Consider the following 19,930-nt stretch of genomic DNA (forward strand, 5'->3'; position numbering starts at 1 on the left):
TTTTCAAAGTTTTTATCAACTGTGAAGCTAATTAATACATCATATAGTTAAGAAAAATACTTATAAAATCTAGATTTTTACATATAGCATCCTCTAAATCTCATGTAGTTATAACTTTTAATCTTGTCTGATACTTTATGTTCTCTTTTTTCCTCCTTGGTCATATGTCCTCTCTTACCTTTAACTATCCGTATTTCTCAAGAAAGAAATCAGAATAATGTTAACAAACAATGAAATACATAACGCAGACTCAGCCTTGGCTTTACTTACCCAACATCTCTTTTCTTTCAAATCAATTATTTTTTCCTTATTGCTATTACTTCAATTCTAATTTTGTTCAACTAATTCTCTAGCATTTTTAATATTTTAGACACACTAAGAGCCTAACAAGGTATTAACAACTTGGCTTAAGAAATAAAACATTACAGACATGGTTCCCCAATGCAATCTATCCCTTCTTAGTAGCACCCTTTATACTGGACTTGGATTTCAATCAATCTTTTTAGCATGTTGCATTAATAAGAAACATTAATAATTTTGACAATATATACTCATAATTTACAATCTTATCTTAAATGTCTAAATCTTATAATTAGATACAATACTGTATATATCTTTAAGAGCGTGCCTTCTCATTCAATGTCTGAGATTTAGCCATATTAATATGTGCGTCTAACAGTCAATATATGCAGTATTCTTTTGTCTTAACCCATAAATTCATCTACTGATCAATATATGGCTATTTCTGTTTATTTTTATGCTGAAAAGCAGTAGAGTGAGCATTCCTGCAACATTTCTCATTGACTTTACAAGTTGCAAACATCTTTTTTAAATTTGTCTTTGAATAGCTCATAATAACTTTTATATGCCAAGTTTTTCATGTTAATAACTTCATTTGTACTTGCCTAGCAGCGTACACACACATGAACTTCTGGACCTGATTCCCAGTACCACAAACCCTGAGAATGGTGGTACATGCCTGTGATGCGACATGGAGGTGGTGGAGTTCGAGGCAAATCAGAAAGTAGAGGTTATGCTTAGCTAAATAACAAGTTCAAAGTCAGCCTAAGATATATGAAATCCTGTGTGGTGGTTTCAAAGAAAATGGCCCCTATAGGGAGGGACACTGTTAGGAGGTGTGGCTTTACTGGAGTGGGTGTGGTGTCGCTGGAGGAAGTGTGTCACTGTGGGGGTGGGCTTTGAGGTCTGCTACATTCAAGCTACACTCAGTGTGGCACATAGCTGCTTCTGCTGCTTTTGGATCAAGATGTAGAACTCTCAGCTCTTTCACCCACACCATGTCTGCCTGCACACTACCATGAAGACGATGGACTAGACCTTTGAAACTGTAAGCCAGACCAAATTAAATGTTTTCCTTTGCAAGAGTTGCCATGGTCATGGCGTCTATTCACAGCAATAGAAACCCTAACTAAGACACCCTATCTCAAAGAAAGGATGAAATTCTATTTCAGAGTCATAAGGGTACGTAAATTATAAATTTTTCTTTTTTAAAAAATCACATATAGCTATCATATATTTTTTGTTCAGTGTGCAAATAGGATTTATCTTACATGTTATCAGTTTTCTAAGCATTACTCATGTTCATCCTCAAACTTCATGATTGGCATATCATCTCTCTTTTTAAGTTTCCACATTCTTAAGTTTGTTTCTGGGTCACATTATGCTACACTTTATTTTTATAAAAAAATTTATTTTTAAGATTATAATATAGCATTTCCCCCTTCCCTTTCCCTCTCTCTCCAAAGCCTTTCCTGTATCCCTTGCTCTTTTTCAAATGCATGGCTGCTGGGGGGAGTTGGGGGAGTGGTGGTGGTGTGTCTATGTGTGTATTACTAAGTCTATAATATATAAGTTGTATATAAATACAACTTGATCAGTCTTATGTTATTTGTATACATATGTTTTCAGAGCTGGCCATGTGGTATTGGATGACCAATTGGTGAGCTCTCCCCCAGGAAAGACTATGTCTCCAGCTCTCAACATTCCTTAGCTGCCTGGAGTTCTTTTTCTAGGGTTGAGGCCTCCTAAGCTTCCCTTCCATGCTAGTGTGTCTATGATTACTGTCTTGATTAAACACAGAGGTAAGTGCAGTTCTCACCCCTCATAAAGGAAACTCTAGCAGACAGAGACCTTTACAGAAAACCACAACTGATCAAAATGCAGAGTTGTGGAGCTCCAACTGACACCTCTCTCTCTCTCTCTCTCTCTCTCTCTCTCTCTCTCTCTCTCTCTCTCTTTATATATATATAAAAAACTCCATTCCTGCACCAAGACTCAGGGATCACTGCAGAAGTAGGTAGAAGGATATTAAGAGCCAGAGGAACAGAAAATTTGTTGTGAGATTCTGTCTCCTAGAAATGTCAGACACCACACCCCTGCAGTCTCACCTATATGACTGTCTCCTACACTTCTATCTTTTATCTTTTACAAATAATTTTAGTAAGCTACATATAAAAGTTTTGATGCTGGTACAGCAAGCTCTCTTATGAGCTCAGAGATTAATGACAATTAAAAACTTTATTATTATTAATTCTCTAATTATATAAGACTTCCTTAATAAATTTCAATGTAGTGCTGGGCAGTGGTGGCACATGCCTTTAATGCTAGCACTTGGACGGCTGAGCCAGGCGGATCTCTATGAGTTTGAGGCCAGCCTGGTCTACAGAGTGAGCTCCAGGACACCAAAACTACACAGAGAAACCCTGTCTTGAAAAAACCAAAGATAAATAAATAGATGATAGATAGATGATAGATAGATAGATAGATAGATGATACACACATACATACATACATACATACATAAATTTCAATGTAATTTTAGAATTTTCTCTATGTACTTTAGGCTCATTTCTAATAATCTTATCTTTTGCATATCTTTTAAAAAAAGATTTTAACTGTCCTAGAAAACATTTGCATATATAAAACAATATGTGTATAACCTTACGCTGGTAAAGAAATACAATCTGAACAGAAGCTTATTATTACACAGTCCCCTCATTCTTCCTTCTCATTTTCTCAGTTTACACAAACTGAGGAGAAACCAGAGTATATAATACCTGATTTTAAATACAAGAAAGTCATCAGGAATGTCTGAACTTTGTATAAATGGCTAATACAACATGTATAATATGTGTTTTCCTTCATTCACTCATACTACATTTGTAAAGTTCATTATGTGTTGTTACATATGCTTACCCTTTTCTCCGTGCCAGCAAGTATTCAATAGTATTAGTACTACAAGTTATCTATTTTATTAAACAAATGTTGGCCACTTGAGTGGTTTCTAGTTTGGAACTATTACAAATACCGCTTGAAGAATATGTGTGGGGCTAAGAGTATAGCTCAGTGGTAGAGTGCATGTTTAGACTATGTGAGGCCCTGGATTCAAATCTCAGCAACACACATACACAGAGTCAGGATACTAATTTATACTCTCACTGGCAGTGAATGAGTTCTTATTCTCTACAGCACAGCGATTTTCATTTCGGCCATTCTGATGAGTATAGAAAGCTACTATGGCTTTAATTTGTATCTCCAGATTATCAACAATGATATTTTATACCTAATTATTGGGTATTACATAGTCTCTTTTATAGAATAATTGTCCCCAATTGTTTTGCCCAATTTCAACTGAATTGAATACCTTCTTCACACTGTTTCTTTTTACATTCAGAGTATCTTTTGTGGGATGTGCACATTGTAATGTTTACTTCCACCCTGTGATTTGCCTTTATTTACTGTTCACATTCTATAGAATTTTTTTTTCACTTTGACATTCCTTATTTGACCACAGTTCTGCATACAGTTGCTGGTTTTACTTTTTGCTTTGTTTTTGGGAGAGGAATCCAGTTTAATGAAATTTTTTCTTTTCTAAAATTAAGAAGGCATACTCTTCCATTTTCTTATAGAAGATCTATCTATCTGTCCATCAACTTACCTATTAATCTATGTTTCTATGTTTTGGTTTAGGTTTTTTTGAAACAGCATCTTGCTGGAACTAGTGATCATCCTGCAATTTTAAATATATTATATTTTTAGAAAATAGCTGTCCTCTATCTAGAGAAAAAGCTGAAAACAACAGTCTGACCAGAGAGACCAAGTGTCTGAATGAAGCAAGTAGGATCTGAGAGGGTTGAGGATTGATGCAAACACAAGAATTGATGTCCTGTCTGTAGGAAAGAGCCAGGCCTCAGCTGAAGGTGACCACTGTCACAGAGAAATGAGAGATAAGGTCAACCAGACATTCTGATTTTTTTCTTCCCTAACGAGCCCAAAAATTGAATTTTTACAAGTTGGTAGCAAAATAAAATTTCAAAACAACATGTGAACTCTTAATTCCTTGTCAAATCCTGCCAGAAATGCCACACTGCAACATTTGACAGAGATAAATTCATAAGAATTTTAATCAAGATTTTCTGATATTTAGTATTCAAAACAAGTTTGATTTAGTGTTTCATTTCACTAGCTGTAAATACATTTTATTCATGGTGAAAAGAAGTTTGAAGTTTTCCAATCTCTGAAGCACTTTAAATATTCTAACATTATACTTTCCTGTGTATACTTAATGTAGTGGGAAGGACAGAGTTTCCATAACAAACCAGAAAATGGATAAAGACAACAATATTCTCACTCTAAATAAAAAGGTTCAGGAAACAAGTTGTAAAACAGGCAAGGTAGTCACTCATTACCTGCATCATCTTTCTGAGGGGTTTTTTTCCCCTTGGTTATGGCCCTCTTACTATAGATCCCTTCTGTATGCTTAATGTTCACAGTGGTTGAGAGGTCATCATCTCTTGTGCCTAGCACTTGAGGTGGAAAATCTGGGGCAATCGCATCATTGGACCCTACGGAAAAAAAGAGAAAATATTACAATTAACACTAAGCGGTCTTGAAGTCAATAAAACCTTTTTCTTCCCGTAGACCACTTCTATGAAAAGAGCACCATGACAGGGATGCTGCAGGCTAATTAGAAAGTTATCAGTCAAACTGAAACTGAGAGACATGTGGAATAAATGGCAAAATTACCAGGCAAGGAAGAAAATGGCATAAGACATGACACAGAAAGGGAACAGTGCTTAGTTCAGGAGACCACCACTAGCTCAAGAAAGCTTCCAAAAGAAGGAAAATGACAGGGGACAGCTATGGTGTGAAACAAAGGCAAACAGACATGTGAGATACTATGCAAACACACACAAGGCATGTATAGGAACAATGCACACTGTGCTCAGGCTGTACAGCAGGATACATTAAGAAGAGTACTATTTAAACATAACAGCAGCATATGGAATCCTAATCCCAAGAACATAATAAATTTTACTGTACATGAAATGTAGCATCAATGAAGATTTTTGTAAAACATGGAGTAATTCATAAGCTTTGACTTGGAATGATTTGTCTAATGTCAGGGTGTTCTGTGTTGCATGAGTCAATCGAGGAAAAGGCCTGTGTTGCAGCAGGAAGATCCAGCCTCTGATGAACTAAACCTCAAACTACTGTACAAAAGGCATCTTTATTGACTGTTACACAAAGTTGTTTTTCTGGGTAAAGTATTTTTTCATACCAAGGTCCCTATTGTAATTCATATGTCTCTCTAAAGGAAAGCAGCACAGGCCCTTGCTACTTTAGTCCTTTATCGTGTACTGTTTGCAGGACACAATGAGCCAAGAGCTTCAGGTGTGCCAGAAGCATCTTGTGACCAAAGTCATAGAAAGGCTGTAACCTCCCCCTCAAAAAAACAATCCTATAAATCATGGGAAATAATCATCATTTTCCATAATGATTCTTCAATGTCCAAGTACTTTTAGAAAAACAACTATCCACTCTAAGAATTTACTCTAGATACAGTGATTCTGCTAGATTTCTACAGCAGTCAAACAACACAAAATACTTAAAGAGAGCTAGTTATGTAGATCAGAGATAAGAGCATATATATGCCTAGCCTATGTGAGGCTGAGTTCAATCCCTAGCACCATAACAATGAAAAAAGACATTAAAAAAAGAAAGAACAAAAGAAAAAAACTAAAAGGAAATAATTTATGTGACAAAGATTTGAAAGAATTAAACTTTCTTTTAAACGTATTTCAACATTCTTATATACACTGACAAATGGTAATTAATTTGTTATGTCACATCTACAGGCAAAAACCATTTCTAGACGTAGAAAAGCTTATAGTAACTACAGAACTCTAAAAAACAGTTTGTCTTTTTAGCCCAGGCCCCCACACTTTGTATATTTCCTGAGTTCCTAATTATTGTGTAATTAATATATATGTGATAGTAATAATATGTATATGACAATACGAACTGAGAAAGTATCATTCTCATTGGTTCAATGCAATATAAATAAGCCACAATGGGATTTCAGAACAGCCTGCAAGTTTCCTACCAAGTCTTCTTGATCAAGTCTACAAATGGCCTGCACCTTTTCAGCTTACCTGGTTATCACTTTCCACCCCTTGCCCCTTAGCTCTCTGGCAAATGCTAATATCCTTTCTTCTACCAAGTCTCCAGTGCTAGAGTTTGTCCACAAGTGGACCTTTACTCTTCCTAGGTACACTATGACTACCAAGGAAGCTGGTGAAAAATAGATGCTTAAGCCAGGCATAGTGGCATACGCCTTTAATCCCAGTGCTTGGAAGGCAGAAGCAGGTGGATCTATGGGTTCATGGCCAGCCAGGTTTACACAGTAAGTTCCAGGACAGCCACAATTGCATAGTGAGAACCTGCCTTGAAAAAAACTAAATAAATAAATAAAAATTAAAAAATAAATGCTTATCACTGGCCAAGAGTTTTCTTTCTTTTATGCTTCAGATTCTAGCAGGAAAGGCTATAGGTAGCTCTTATTCCATTTTAGTGGAAATTAGGAAAATGTCCCTTCTTTATACATTTGAAGATACTATATATTGTGGTTCAACACAACTCTAATTGGTGATCGTTCTCACCAATCCTTTTACAAACCAGAGCACATGTCAGGAGCAACAAACAACATGAACAATCAGTCCACTACCCTTTTTCCCTAGAGTGGTGACCATGTCAACTGAGTTGAGAACAAAAGATCATTTCTGACAGTTGCAGTGGATAAGCAAAAGACTGAATGCCAGTGGGGCTGAGAGGCAGCTGAAGAAGAGTACAGACAAGCAGGTGCACAACAGAGAGCATGTGCTTATTTCCCAGTATCTGTGCAGAGCTGGAATGCATGTGGGTGTAGATCTGTGCCTGGGGCAGAAAGAGTTAACATACTTCTTCCAGAACAGTAATTAGAGAGTTGGACCCTTCACGATCATCTGTGTATTTTCATAAAAGCAGTCATCTATGATATAAATAGTGCCTCTTCATGTGACCCCTGCCACCATCTTTATTTGGCTGTGTAACAAGACCTCTTTATTCACATGCCCAAAGCAGATACTCATATCAACTTCCCCAAATCTGCTTCTTAATCTCCATCTTAGTAAATGTCATTCCTACTTACCCATGTTCACTGTAGGAAATTAGAAATCATTTTTCCCGTTGTCTTATTCTACACGCTTGGCATTCTAACACCAAGTCCAGAGGAAGTATTTCCTAAACTCCTTCTCTATGGTGTTACTAATCCAGAGGCTGCCTTTTCCAGTACTGCAAAGCCTTCTAACTGGTATCTCCACTAAAACTTTGGCTCTGAATCTCCCACTTCCCATCTGTAAGCCATCATCTCCATAAAAAACTAGAATAAAATTTACAAATATAAATCAAACCATAGTTACCTGCTACAGCAAAGTACAAGTGCTTTTAAATTGCTTACAAGTCCTGCATGATCTATTGTCAAGCACGTTTCCCCACCACTCTGCTTTCTTTCTGTTAAAGTGTTTGGGAGGCCAATATTTTGAACTAAGCTCATGTACCAGGAACTCAGCAAAGCAGACCAAAATGGAATCACTTGTACTAATGTCCTGAAGACACCAGCTTTCAAAAGAACAGATTTTCACCAATCAGCTGAAAAGAGTCGGTTCCACCTGAGTGCAGGGACAAATTAAGCCTCTTCTTTAACCCTTTCAGGGAAGTAACATGCTTACCAATCTGCTTCCCAGCTTATAAAAATCAACTGTTTTAAGGCCGGGAGTTGGTGGTGCATGCTTTTAATCCCAGCACTCGGGAGGCAGAGGCAGGCGGATCTCTGTGAGTTCGAGGCCAGCCTGGTCTACAAAGCGAGTTCCAGGAAAGGCGCAAAGCTACACAGAGAAACCCTGTCTTGAAAACAAAACAAAACAAAAATCAACTGTTTTGCCATGCTCAGCACAACAATTTTTCTAAGTTATGCTGTAAAAATTGTTATGTCTAATTGGTGAATATTTAGTAAGAGTCTATTCAGTCTTTGAACTAAATTCTTGGAAACTATGAACATTTTAAAACAACTCAGAAGCCAAGCTTTTTGGCTCAGATTTCTCATCAAGGCCACTTGGGAGGCTGAGGCAAGAGGGTTACAAGTTCAAAGACTGCCTGAGCTAAAGAGCAAGTTCAAAGCCAGATTAGGCAACTCAATGACATTCTATCTCAAAATAAAAATTTAAAAAGAGAACAAAAGGCAGGCGTGGGGGGGGAGGGGGACAGGGGGCGGGGTAGCCTAGGGATACAGCTCAGTGGTTCAGGGATTGAGCCCTTGCGCATGCTAGCTAAGTGCTGTAATACCTAGCATGGCATTTGGCTGGAACATGTTAACAGCTTTAATATTCACTAGTTCATAAAACAAATAATGCAGCTTGTATCAGAATATTGTTGCTTTACAAAGTCCAGGACTCTAAGTACACTCTACTATGCTCATCCATTCATGGGTGACAGACATATGGGGTCCACCTCTATGAGCATGAGTACACAGATAATTCTTACATTTAATTCTTACATATAATACTTACATTTCCACCAGCACAAAGACTCTAATTTCTTCATAGCCTCAGCAACACTTGTTTCCTATTTAAAGGAATTATCATTGATTCTAACAAGTGTGATGTGTGACCTGTTATGGCTCTTGGTTATACTTGCCTATGGTGACTGATACAAGGTACCTTTTCATCTATTTGTAGGCTAATGTGGATTTAGGTTCTGTGAGCAATTATAAATCAAAGTATTTTGCTTTTCGTTGTTGAATTGTAAATTCTTCACATTTTTCTGGATATTAACTCCTTATTAGACAAACATGGTTTGAAAATATTTTCTCTTGTCCCACAACAGTGGAACAAGGCTTTAATCCCAGTACTAGGGAGGCAAAGGCAGGAGGATCTCTGTAAGTCTGTGGTCAGCCTGGTCGACAGAGTGAGTTCCAGGCCAGCCAAAGTGACATATTAAGACTCTATAAAACAAAACAACCTCTTATTCTTTTTGTTGATGTGTATTCTTTGATGCACAAACATTTTGAATTATTTTTTTATTTCTTTTTTGTTACTTATATTTTGGATATGTTACATTGTATAAAAATGTTCTTGTCCTATATTATTTTTATCATCAAGCCTCACATGGTAGCTCACAACCATACAGCAAAGGCAAGCCTGGTGTGGTGGCACACACCTTTAATATCAGCACTAGGGAGGCAGAGGCAGGCAGATCTCTGTGAGTTCCAGGCCACCTTGGTTTACACACTAAGTTTTAGGCCAACCTGGTCTACATAGAGCAGTGGTTCCCAGCAGGCCGCAACCCCCTGGGGGTTTGAACGACCTTTCACAGGTGTCACATATCATATCTTCTGAATATCGGGTATTTATATTACTATTCATAACAATAGTGAAACTACAGTTATGAAGTAGCAATAAAATAATCTTATGGATGGGGTCCCCACAACAGGAGGAACTGTATGAAAGGGCCCCAGCATTAGGAAGGTTGAGAACCGCTGCTCTAAAGGGAAGCAAAAGGGGAGGAAGTGAAGAGTCACAACCATCATTAAGTCCAGGTCTGCATGAAGTACCCTGCACTCTCATCAGGAAAGACATAATTCTACCAGGTGGGCAAGATGACACTGGGTAACAACTATTCGAAACAGAACACTGATGTACTTTTTTACTATGTAAATCTATCTGCCTAGATGGCCAGACTTGTAGCCTCTTATTTCTGTTCAAACTGTTGGAAGCATAACCTGGGGCAGGGACCTGAAAGAGATTTAAACATGACTGTTTCTGGAATGCATGAGCCTAAAGTGCACATAAGTTAGTAAAATCTTCTGTTCAGTGCCAACTCACAGACGCCTCGGTAAAGAGCCTTCCCTTCATGTCTAAGTGTGCTCACAGAGTGATTTCTCTCTTACACATCACACTTCCACTTTTGCTCCCTCCACTGTGGCAACGTAACGGTGTCCCACAGAACTCTGACAGTTCCCTTTCCCTTTGGTCTGTTCTTCACACTAAGTCATCTCAATGGACCTATCTTTAGGTCCACTCTTTCTTCTGCCTGATCTTCTTCTGCTGAGCTCCTCTAGCAAGTTAATGTTTCTTACTGTGCTTTTCAAGTCCAGAATTATAATATGGCCCTTCCTTATAATTTCTCTTTATAACGTTCTCTATCTGGTAAGGCCCTAGTTCTTCACAAAAGTTGTTTCATTTAGATCACTGAACATATTTTAAATAACTAAGTATTTGTCTAGTAAGTCTAACATCTGGGATTCCTCAGGCACTTTCTTCCTTTGTATGGAACATATTGTATCTTGTATTTTTCCTTAATATTTTTTATTGCAAACTTGGATGTGTAAATAATACAATACAGCAACTGTTAATGTCAGATTCTATTCCCAACTCAGGATTTGCTACTGTTTTGTTTAGTAATGTTTGAACCAAGACGATAAAGACTACAATTGATTGAGTATGGTCATTAAAGTTTCTACTCAATTTCCATGGTAGTGGGCTAGTGCCTGTATGAAGACTGCCTTAGACAACAGAAACCAGTGAGTCTTCATGTCTTTGGGCTCTGTGTTTATTCTAAAGGAGCTTTTAACACCAACCCAGGCAGCTGTCAACTCAATTTTAGTTTTCCCTTTTTTCTCACACAAAATCTCAAATAACTCACTTATTAGAATCAATCAGAGGTTAAGGCTAGAAAACCTCCATATTTCACTAAAAGATTTCACAGTCAACCAGCTAATACACAATATTTCTAAAAATAAAATCTTAAATAATTTTTGCATAATACCTGAATGTGAGCTCTCAACAGTGGTATCTGATTTGGAATCCAGATATGAAGGAACTGATTTTAATTGTGGAACATAGTACATCTTCGAACTACCAGATGGCTTATATGGCAACAATGCAGGCTGGGCTGAGGAGGTAAAGATCAGAACTGTTAGAAAGAAAGTAACCCTGACTCTATATACCAAGTACTTTCCACCCGCCAGGCAGTGCTCACATTTCTTGGGATATATGAATGAACTAAACATACATTCACCTTTACTTTCAACATGGGAAATACATAGCACATTTAATTAAGCTATATAACCAAATTATCTGGTATTTTAATAAATTACAAGTGGTATGACACATACTGTGAAGGATCAGGAACAGAAAGGACATCAAACCAGCAGCAGCTTAACCAGGAGGATGGTAGGTGCATTTTCAGCAATCTATTCCTTAAGTAGATGACTCTAACTAGAAAACAGTTTCTCTTATACTAAACCCAAGTCCTAGAGACATAAGAAAATGAGTCTACTTCACTTTTCATATAACAGTTTCAAAATAAAGCTTCTACTATAACAGTATGATTTTGAATATTAAGAAAATATACCAAAGTAAAAAAGACAAGGTCTGACTATTTAAAGATCAATTTAAAGTATATTCTATTCATGTTTTCCCTCTGCTTACATACTCATTTTCATAAAATAAATAAAAAGTTAGAATTCAGTTCTTCTGTTTTATAATAATAGAATATTAATTTTATCTTATTCAGAGAACTCTGATATAAATGTAGGTTTAAACTGTTTTCACAGTTGGGTCTCTCTTCTTGCTTCTGCCACCATCATGAAAGCAGCATATTCCAGGCAAGACAGTAATTGCCCCAGCCTGAGTCTCAAAGCAGGCACTTAGAGGACACCTGAACTACTTTTGCCACCTGAGCCGAACTCTGCCAAACTCCAACTGGCTCACAAGTCCGAGACACAGAGATAAATTTTTATTATTTTAAACTAAAATAATACATACCTGTGTGTGAGAGTATGTGTGAATTTCTATATATTTGGTAGTGCTACAGACTGGTCTAGGACCTGGTACATGTTAGGTATGCATACACACTATCACTGAGCTGCATCCACTAACATCCATGTAATTTTTTTTCTTTTCACATGTGTATGTGTGTGTTCATGTTTACCATGTAGGGGTGCATGTGTGTGTGCGTATTTATGTTCACATTTCCATACAACAGGATTAATGGTCCACCTGAGGAACAAGTGGTTATTTCATAAGCAAGAAATACACCACTACTGCGTACTATTAAAGTCTCATGCCACATTACTATGAGCCAAATGCCAATAATTCATGCCTGCCTTAAAAACAGTTCTTACATACTAACTCTATTTTTACAAAAATCATGGGACAAAAGACAGCCAGCCATAAGCAGCATGAATTGCAACATACTCTTGTGAACTCCTTCAAAACTAAGATGAAAATCCTATTCTTTTCACAGGTATGCAAACAAAAACTGGATATAGTAATTTTGTAGCATGTTTACATTCAAATTAGGTTTAATGTTAAGACAATAACACTGCAAAGATAACTACACACAAAAGTGGGTTAATGATGTAAAACTCAGTTACATTCTCTTACCGTCTTTGCCATGAGAAGCCGTGACTTGCTGCACCGAAGATGATGATGCAAACTTGGATGGCTTTTGGGCCTTGGGGCCTAGAACTTCCTGTCCATGATCATCAACATTAATAAAAATTTCAGATGAAAACGTGGTCTTTCCTGGGCTTTCTGTTGTTATCTGAGTGACCGCGTCAGATAATACCTTTGCAGAGGATGTGGGAAAGGGAGCCTCACTCTGTTCGAGTGAACTAATGGGGAAAAAAGAAAAAACAACTCATATATTTGGCAAGGAATGTTTAAGTAATTAGACAATTGCAAATACAGTGATCTAACATGTTAATAACCCATCTCTACAGTATCCCTCATTCTGATAGATACTTAGTAAAAAGTGATCAAGCATGTTTCTTATTATTTATTCCAAAATCTACTTTTAATTTTAATTTATAATACCATTATGTAATTTAACTGAGGAAACAGTACTTTTTAGTTGAAATTAACAGACTTCCATTTATTTATATTTAATTTGACAATTACTATATAACTGTACTAAATGTCCAGAGGACACAAAGATAAACATGAAACAAAGTATTGCCACAAGGGGTTTATATTTCAATGCTGGAACCAGAAGTCCTAAAGAGCGTGTATGTGTAATAAAGATTGAGAATTCATGTTTAAAAATAGCAAATGAATGATTGAATAACAAATATGTGGGGAGAAAGGCCAGTTTTGCTTATGAAAAATTCCATAGAACATGTAGACACCTCTCACCAATGAAGACAAAGCTTAACTTCCACTCCCAAATCCCCAAGTATAGGCTGGACTTAGTGGCTATATTTCAAAGAATACAGCCTAAGAGGTGAGAAAAAGCAGCCAATAACACCTGATCAAGGTTGACATCACAATGATGACTTGTGAGTATCATTTTCCCTGTCTGATTTAAGGGTGAATTTCATCTGCAATATTCTTTCCCCAAATTAAATCTTCAGTCTAATCATGAGAAAACATCAATCAAACTGGAATGGAAGATCTATTTAGCAAATGTCTAGGATTCTTCAAAATTGCCAAGTCCATTAAAAACAAGGAAGGACAAAAGGATTGTCATATACCACAGAAGGCTAAGAGACATTTGCATTATCTTAAGAAAATCCATAGGCTACAACATAGGCCTTTAAACAGAATTCACTGATCACCATTATGGAGCCTGAGAAGGCCAAGACCGAAGCAGTGATAGATTCTTTGTCTAGTGAGGGTTTATTTTTTGGTTCATAAATGTTGCCTTCTTACCGTGTCCTTACATAGATGGGTCTAGATAGCTGTTAGGAGGGGTATCTATGGATAAAGGCACTAATCTCATTCATGAGGTACTCGCTCTCACAACCTAAATGCCTCCTTAAGGCCCTATCACCAAATACCATCATACTGGGGATTAATTTTCACACATGAATTTTGGAAAGACAAGTATTTAGAACATAGCATTCTGCACCTGGTTCCCAAAATCCATGTCCTCACATGCAAAATACATTCATTCCATCCCTAATCTTAACTCATCACAACAACTCTGAAGTCCAGAGTGTCATCTAACATCATCTACATCAGAGGCAGATTCAATGTACAATTTATCTCAAGACAAAATATTCTCCAACTGTGAACCAATAACATAAAACATACTCTCCAAAATACTACAGTAGGGCCAGCATATGACATTCTCATTCCAAAAGGGGAAAAGAGAAAAGGAGAAATAGGTCCCAAGCAAGTCCTAAATCTTAAATCTGAGAAGCTGTGCCCTCCAGCCACCATGACTGTGGCAGACAATGCCCATGGGGCATCTTCGAATGTAGAGCCAGCCACACCTGAGATGACTAAGGAGTGCAGAGACATAGAGTGTGAAACAGAAGAATCTGTGGGGCAGCACTGTGCAGTGAGCACAGAAGATTCACAGGGACCTGAAATGTCTCCTTTGAAATTATTATGCCCCCAAGGTTCCTACACAATGGCTCATCAGTAGGAACTGCACCAATAGTATCTGAAATGCCTTTGGATATAGTCTTCAATAGTCTTAGTGAACATACTGCTGATCCATACTTACTTTATCAAATGGCCACTTGGCCATACTACTGGTATTCTCTGCCAAACACACTGTCACATTTTTATAATACAGAAATGCTAAAATTTTCAAGTTTTAAATCTCTACTTCTGTTATTACTAAAATTACATCTTTAAATCATTTCCTTCAATACAGAAGAGGTGGTGGGAAGAATGTAAGAGCTGGAAACAGGGAGGGAGGGGTTGCTCGGAAACTGTCTTTTGGACGTAACATGGCCATTGCAATCATGAACTCACAGCAGCTATGGTACCTACACAAGACCTATGCAGGTTCTTTCCTGTCAATATTCCAGCATGAACAGAGAAAGCGCTCGTTGTAGGGTAAAAAGGATAGGTGAACAAACACCCTGGCCCTAAGACCAGAGCCAAAGAAACACACTCTGCCCCTAACCAGTTCAGGAATTGAAATCAAACCAATCCCTGGGCAAGAAAACCAACCAATCCCAGAGCATGAAATCCAACCAATGTCTGAGCTTGTCTCAAGCTCAGGAATTGAGATCCTACCAATCCCCACCCTGAAAATCTTTACTCTGGAAAGCTCCACCCCTAAGAAACCCTATGTAAGCTTGGTTATGTGTCCAGTTTGGGGTTGCTCTTTTTCTACGCTGGCAGAGGCAGCCACTCTCCTGGATTCCTCCCTCCCAATAAATCTCCTGAGTGAGGTTTGTTGTAACAATTTTTTTTTCCCCACTGAAGCAGAGCTAAGCTGTAAAAGCTATTGCCAGAGCAGAACAGAACTGCTACATTTCTGGAGGGAGGCCCACTCCCTTAGCAGAGCAGAGCTATAACAATTTTTGCCAGAGCAGAGCTGTAACAGTTCTTGCCAGAGGGGAGCAGGAGCAAAGTGGTACAGTCCCAGGAAGCTGGGCAGAGCTGTAACATTTCTCCAGAGAAGTGCTGGGACAAACTCGCTGGGGAAAACCTCCCCTGCTGGAGCAGAGGTGTTACACTTGCATTAGGGAAACCTCCAACAGCAAAGGCTGTAACACTTTGCTGGGAAAACCGTCCTGTACTAGAACAGAGCTGCAACACTTTGGGATAGCTTTCCCTTCAGAGCTACAGGTAATCCTTGGTTTCCAACTGCCAAAATTCCTTTTCCTTCAGAGCTATAACACTTTAAGGTATTCCTTAGCTTCTGACTATCAGGATACTTTCCCTTCCAAGCTGTAGGTATTCTGTGGCTTCCAACTACCCAGGATACATTTCCCTTCAGAGCTATAACACTTACACTCTTTGGTGTAGGAGTTATTGGCAATTAATGACTGCTGAATGAGGAAAAGTTATTTTTTGTCAGGGTATAGTCATTTCTAGTAAAGTTGCTAATGATCCAGTTAATATTCTATACACATGGAAAATAATAATAAAGTAAAATGAATTAATACTTTTTAAAAATCTTTTTTTTCTTGTATTTCATAACCAACATCTACGAAAAACCAAGCTGTACCCTCAACACTTTGCTTAGAAATGTCTCCAGCCAAGTTCATCACTTAGAAGTTCTCCCAAAAACCATTATGGTATCTAGTTTTCCTAACCTATATATTGCTTTAAAATCTAGAGAATGTGTATGAGAGGAAGTCATATATGTGGTATTTGGAACTGTGACTCTGGCTTGTCTCAAACCTAGCTTAATGAACTCTACTGCTATTCATCTTCCTGCAAATGACATAGCTTCGTTTTTCTTTATGGCTGAAGAGAACGAACTCTGCATATTTTCTTTATTCATTTATCTCTTGATAGACATCTAGTCTGATCCCATGACCTGATTATTGTAGATAGTGCAATAGTCAGCACAAATGCAAGTGTCTTTGTGGTAAACTGACTTAGATTCCTTGGGTATATTCCCAGAACTGGTAGAGTTGGATCATATGGTATTACAATTTTAGTTTTTGAGGAATTGTCACAATACCTTCCACAGCAGTTGTCTTAAAATGTATATACCCACCAACGCTGTATAAGAGTTCCTTTCCCCATGCATCCTTGCCAGCATGTTGTTGTTATTAGCTACTCTGACTAGAGTGAGGTGGAATCTCAGTATAGTTTTGATTTTTATTTCCTGATGGCTAGAGATAGTGAATATTTTTTCATGTATTTATAGATCATTTGTATTGACTCTTGAGAATACTCATTTGCTCATTTTTTGATTGGCTAATTAGAGTTTTGATGTTCACTTTTTTGAGTTTCTAATATTTTCCAGATAGTAGTCCCTGTCAGATGAATAGCTGGCAAAGATCTCCTCCCATTCTTTATGCCAGCTTTTCACTTTGGTTAGTATTTCCATTGCTCTGCAGAAGCTTTATGAACATAGTCTGTCAACTCTTGCTCTAACCTATGCTACTGGAGTCCTATTCAGAAAGTCAAAGCCTATGCATGCCTAGGTCTTAAAGTACTTCCTCTATATTTTCCTATAGTAGTTTCAAAGGTTTAAGCACATATTCAGGTCTTAAAATTTTTTAACTGATTTTTGTGCACAGAAAGAAACCTGTTCTTGGCTTGCTATGTCATTATATGGCATAAGGATCTAGGCAGTTCCCCAGTTCCCTGTGTAAGACACTAATTTTATTCAAGAGTGACCAATCCATGACCTGATATCTATCACCTCCCAGTGTTCCAACCTCCAATTATCATGTCATGTTAGGGAATAAGATTTGACTTGCTTTTTTTTTTTTTTTTTTTTTTAAATGATGGAATCATTCAGACCACAGGAGCAACTAAACAAAATGTGAGATACAAGTGGGCTGGGGTGATAAAGCAGCATGAGTTCTCAGGAAGACAATTCTGAGTGTTAGTGAGGTTCAGGAGATCGGGCCAAGACATCAGATTAAAATCTCATACACAGTCACCGGACTAGGAGTAATTCCCATCCCTGGACAAAGAAACTACTGAAAAGCACACTGAAGGTCTCCCTGCTAAGTAAAAAGGATTCTGAAGCTATCTACAGCAGGAACATTTAAGCCCACCAGACTCTTAGTCAAAAGTCAAAAGAGCACTCCCAATCTTAGCGCCCTTGTGAGAAGTTCCCCTGAGAAGGTGAAAATACAGCAAAGCAAGCCCTGCCCTCCCTGAAACCTTCCCTAGCCTAAGGGCTCGATTCAAAGACTCTAAAGATGAAGTTGAGACTTTCACAATAAGAACTAAAAATTTAAGAAGCAGAAGTTACCCAAAACTTGAGACAAATCAAACAAAATAAACAAAAAACTCAACCTGATTCAAAAGGGATTCAGATGTTGGGTCCCTTCTATCTCAGCATAGATGGGTTTATAAATGATTAAGTATTTGAATCTTCCTTTTCTACATCTGGCTCTCTGCAATCAACTGAAGTCTGAAAATAATACAGAAAGTAAGACAGATATACAGAAGCCACATTCAATTAATATTTAACACAGTCAAAATTGCAACTTGATCAGTAATTACTAATCTTACTGTGCTCTATAAATTAAACTATGCAATTGGCACATATTTACAGGGTTCACAGTTTATATAGGGGTCAAGACTACCTACAGTTTCAGCCATCCTATATTGAATGCCATAGACAATGAGAGACTACTATAGAAAACTCAGGAAAAATCCATTAAAAAAAACAAGTAGAAAGGAAAAGAATGGGATGAACACACAACAGAAAGTCAAAGGGTAAAGTTCTATAAACTAATAGTCATACAAATATATTCCCAGAGGAAAGAATATTATAGAAACAATACACAAGAGTTGATGGAGTCTGGATAGGATGATACACACCTATAATCCCAGCACTCAGAAAGTGGAGGTAGGAAAATCAGAAATTCAGTTATCCTCCTCCATTGCACGGTAAGTTCTAGGCCATGAGACCATGCTTTAGAAATCAGCAACAACAGAGTAAATGGTTAAGAATTTTCCAAAACAGGTATCAATCTAATTCATTCACTGATTTAAAAAAAAAAAAGTGAACATAAGTGAATTAAAAAGCAAGGAAATAACAAAAACGTTATACACACAAACTAAAGTTAAAGATATATTATCAAAGTGGCAAAAACTAGACAGGTGGCTCAGTAGTTAAGAGCACATAATGTTCTCCCAAAGGACCTGAGTTCAATTCTCAGCACTCAAATCAGATGGCTCACAATCACCTATATGTCCAGCTCCTCTGACCTCTCTGGGTACCTGCAGTTATATGCATATGCCTACAGACATATACACACCTATACGTGTCTCTGTATTTTAATTTAAAAAATAATAAAAGTAAATCTAAACAAACTAAAAACCACCGTAAGCCAGGATTGGTGGCACACAGCACTTAATAACAGAGCCAGGGGACTCTGAGCTTCCAGGCCAGCCTGGTCGACATCATGCGTTTTAGGATAGCCAGGGCTATGTGGAGAGACACTATCTTTAAAGACAAACAAACAAACAAAAACTAAAAAGACATTTGACTTTTCAGCAAAGATAATGGACGTTTTAAGATGCAAAAATACAAATTTAATTCTATAATCAACTGAAATAAATGTTTTAACCTAACTGTAGTGATATTGTGTACCCTAATAAACTTGCCTGGGGATCAGAGGACAGAGCCAGCCACTAAATTAGACATAGAGGTCAGGCAGTGGTGGCATACACCTTTAATCCTATCACTCTGTGAGTTCAAGGTCACACCAGGCTACATGACAGAAACAGAACCAGGCAATGTGACACACATCTTTAATCCCAGAAAGTAATATGGCAGGGCAAGAAAGGTATATAAGGTGTGAGGAAATAGGAACTCGCTCTTTAGACTGAGTATTTTATAAAGGTAAGCTAGTGGCTGGCTGTTCTGCTTCTCTGATCTTTCAGCTTTCACCCTAATATCTGGCTCTGGGTTTTTTATTTTAAGAGCTAACAATAAAAACTAGACAAATATAGGAGAATGTCACAATAAACTTTTTTAATCCCAGTACTCAAGAAGCAGACCAGAGGATTGCCAGTTAGAGGTCAGCCTGAGCTACAAAGCAACACTCAGTCACACACAAAAAGGGAAAATATGTACCAACAAATATTCACATATGAAAACTAAAAAAATGAAACACAACCTTAGAAAAACTACAGAAAAAAAA

At 37.6% G+C, this 19,930-nt stretch overlaps 1 protein-coding gene across 3 annotated transcripts in view; it reads right to left on the reverse strand.

Annotated features, from left to right (window-relative positions):
* Positions 1 to 19,930, reverse strand: part of Alms1 (ALMS1 centrosome and basal body associated protein) — a 111,378-nt gene that overhangs the window by 34,162 nt on the left and 57,286 nt on the right. For all 3 annotated transcript variants that reach the window (XR_004944468.1, XM_036180616.1, XM_036180615.1), the window contains 3 exons: positions 12,786 to 13,015; positions 11,164 to 11,289; positions 4,710 to 4,865 (listed from right to left, as the gene is read on the reverse strand). Coding sequence is in view for 2 of the 3 variants with exons in the window: in XM_036180616.1 (XP_036036509.1) it covers positions 4,710 to 4,865; positions 11,164 to 11,289; positions 12,786 to 13,015 (512 nt within the window). In the remaining variant the exon portion in view is untranslated. The remainder of the gene's footprint in view (positions 1 to 4,709; positions 4,866 to 11,163; positions 11,290 to 12,785; positions 13,016 to 19,930) is intronic.

The sequence above is a fragment of the Onychomys torridus genome, chromosome 3, assembly GCF_903995425.1.
Source record: "Onychomys torridus chromosome 3, mOncTor1.1, whole genome shotgun sequence".
NCBI classification, from domain to species: domain Eukaryota; kingdom Metazoa; phylum Chordata; class Mammalia; order Rodentia; family Cricetidae; genus Onychomys; species Onychomys torridus.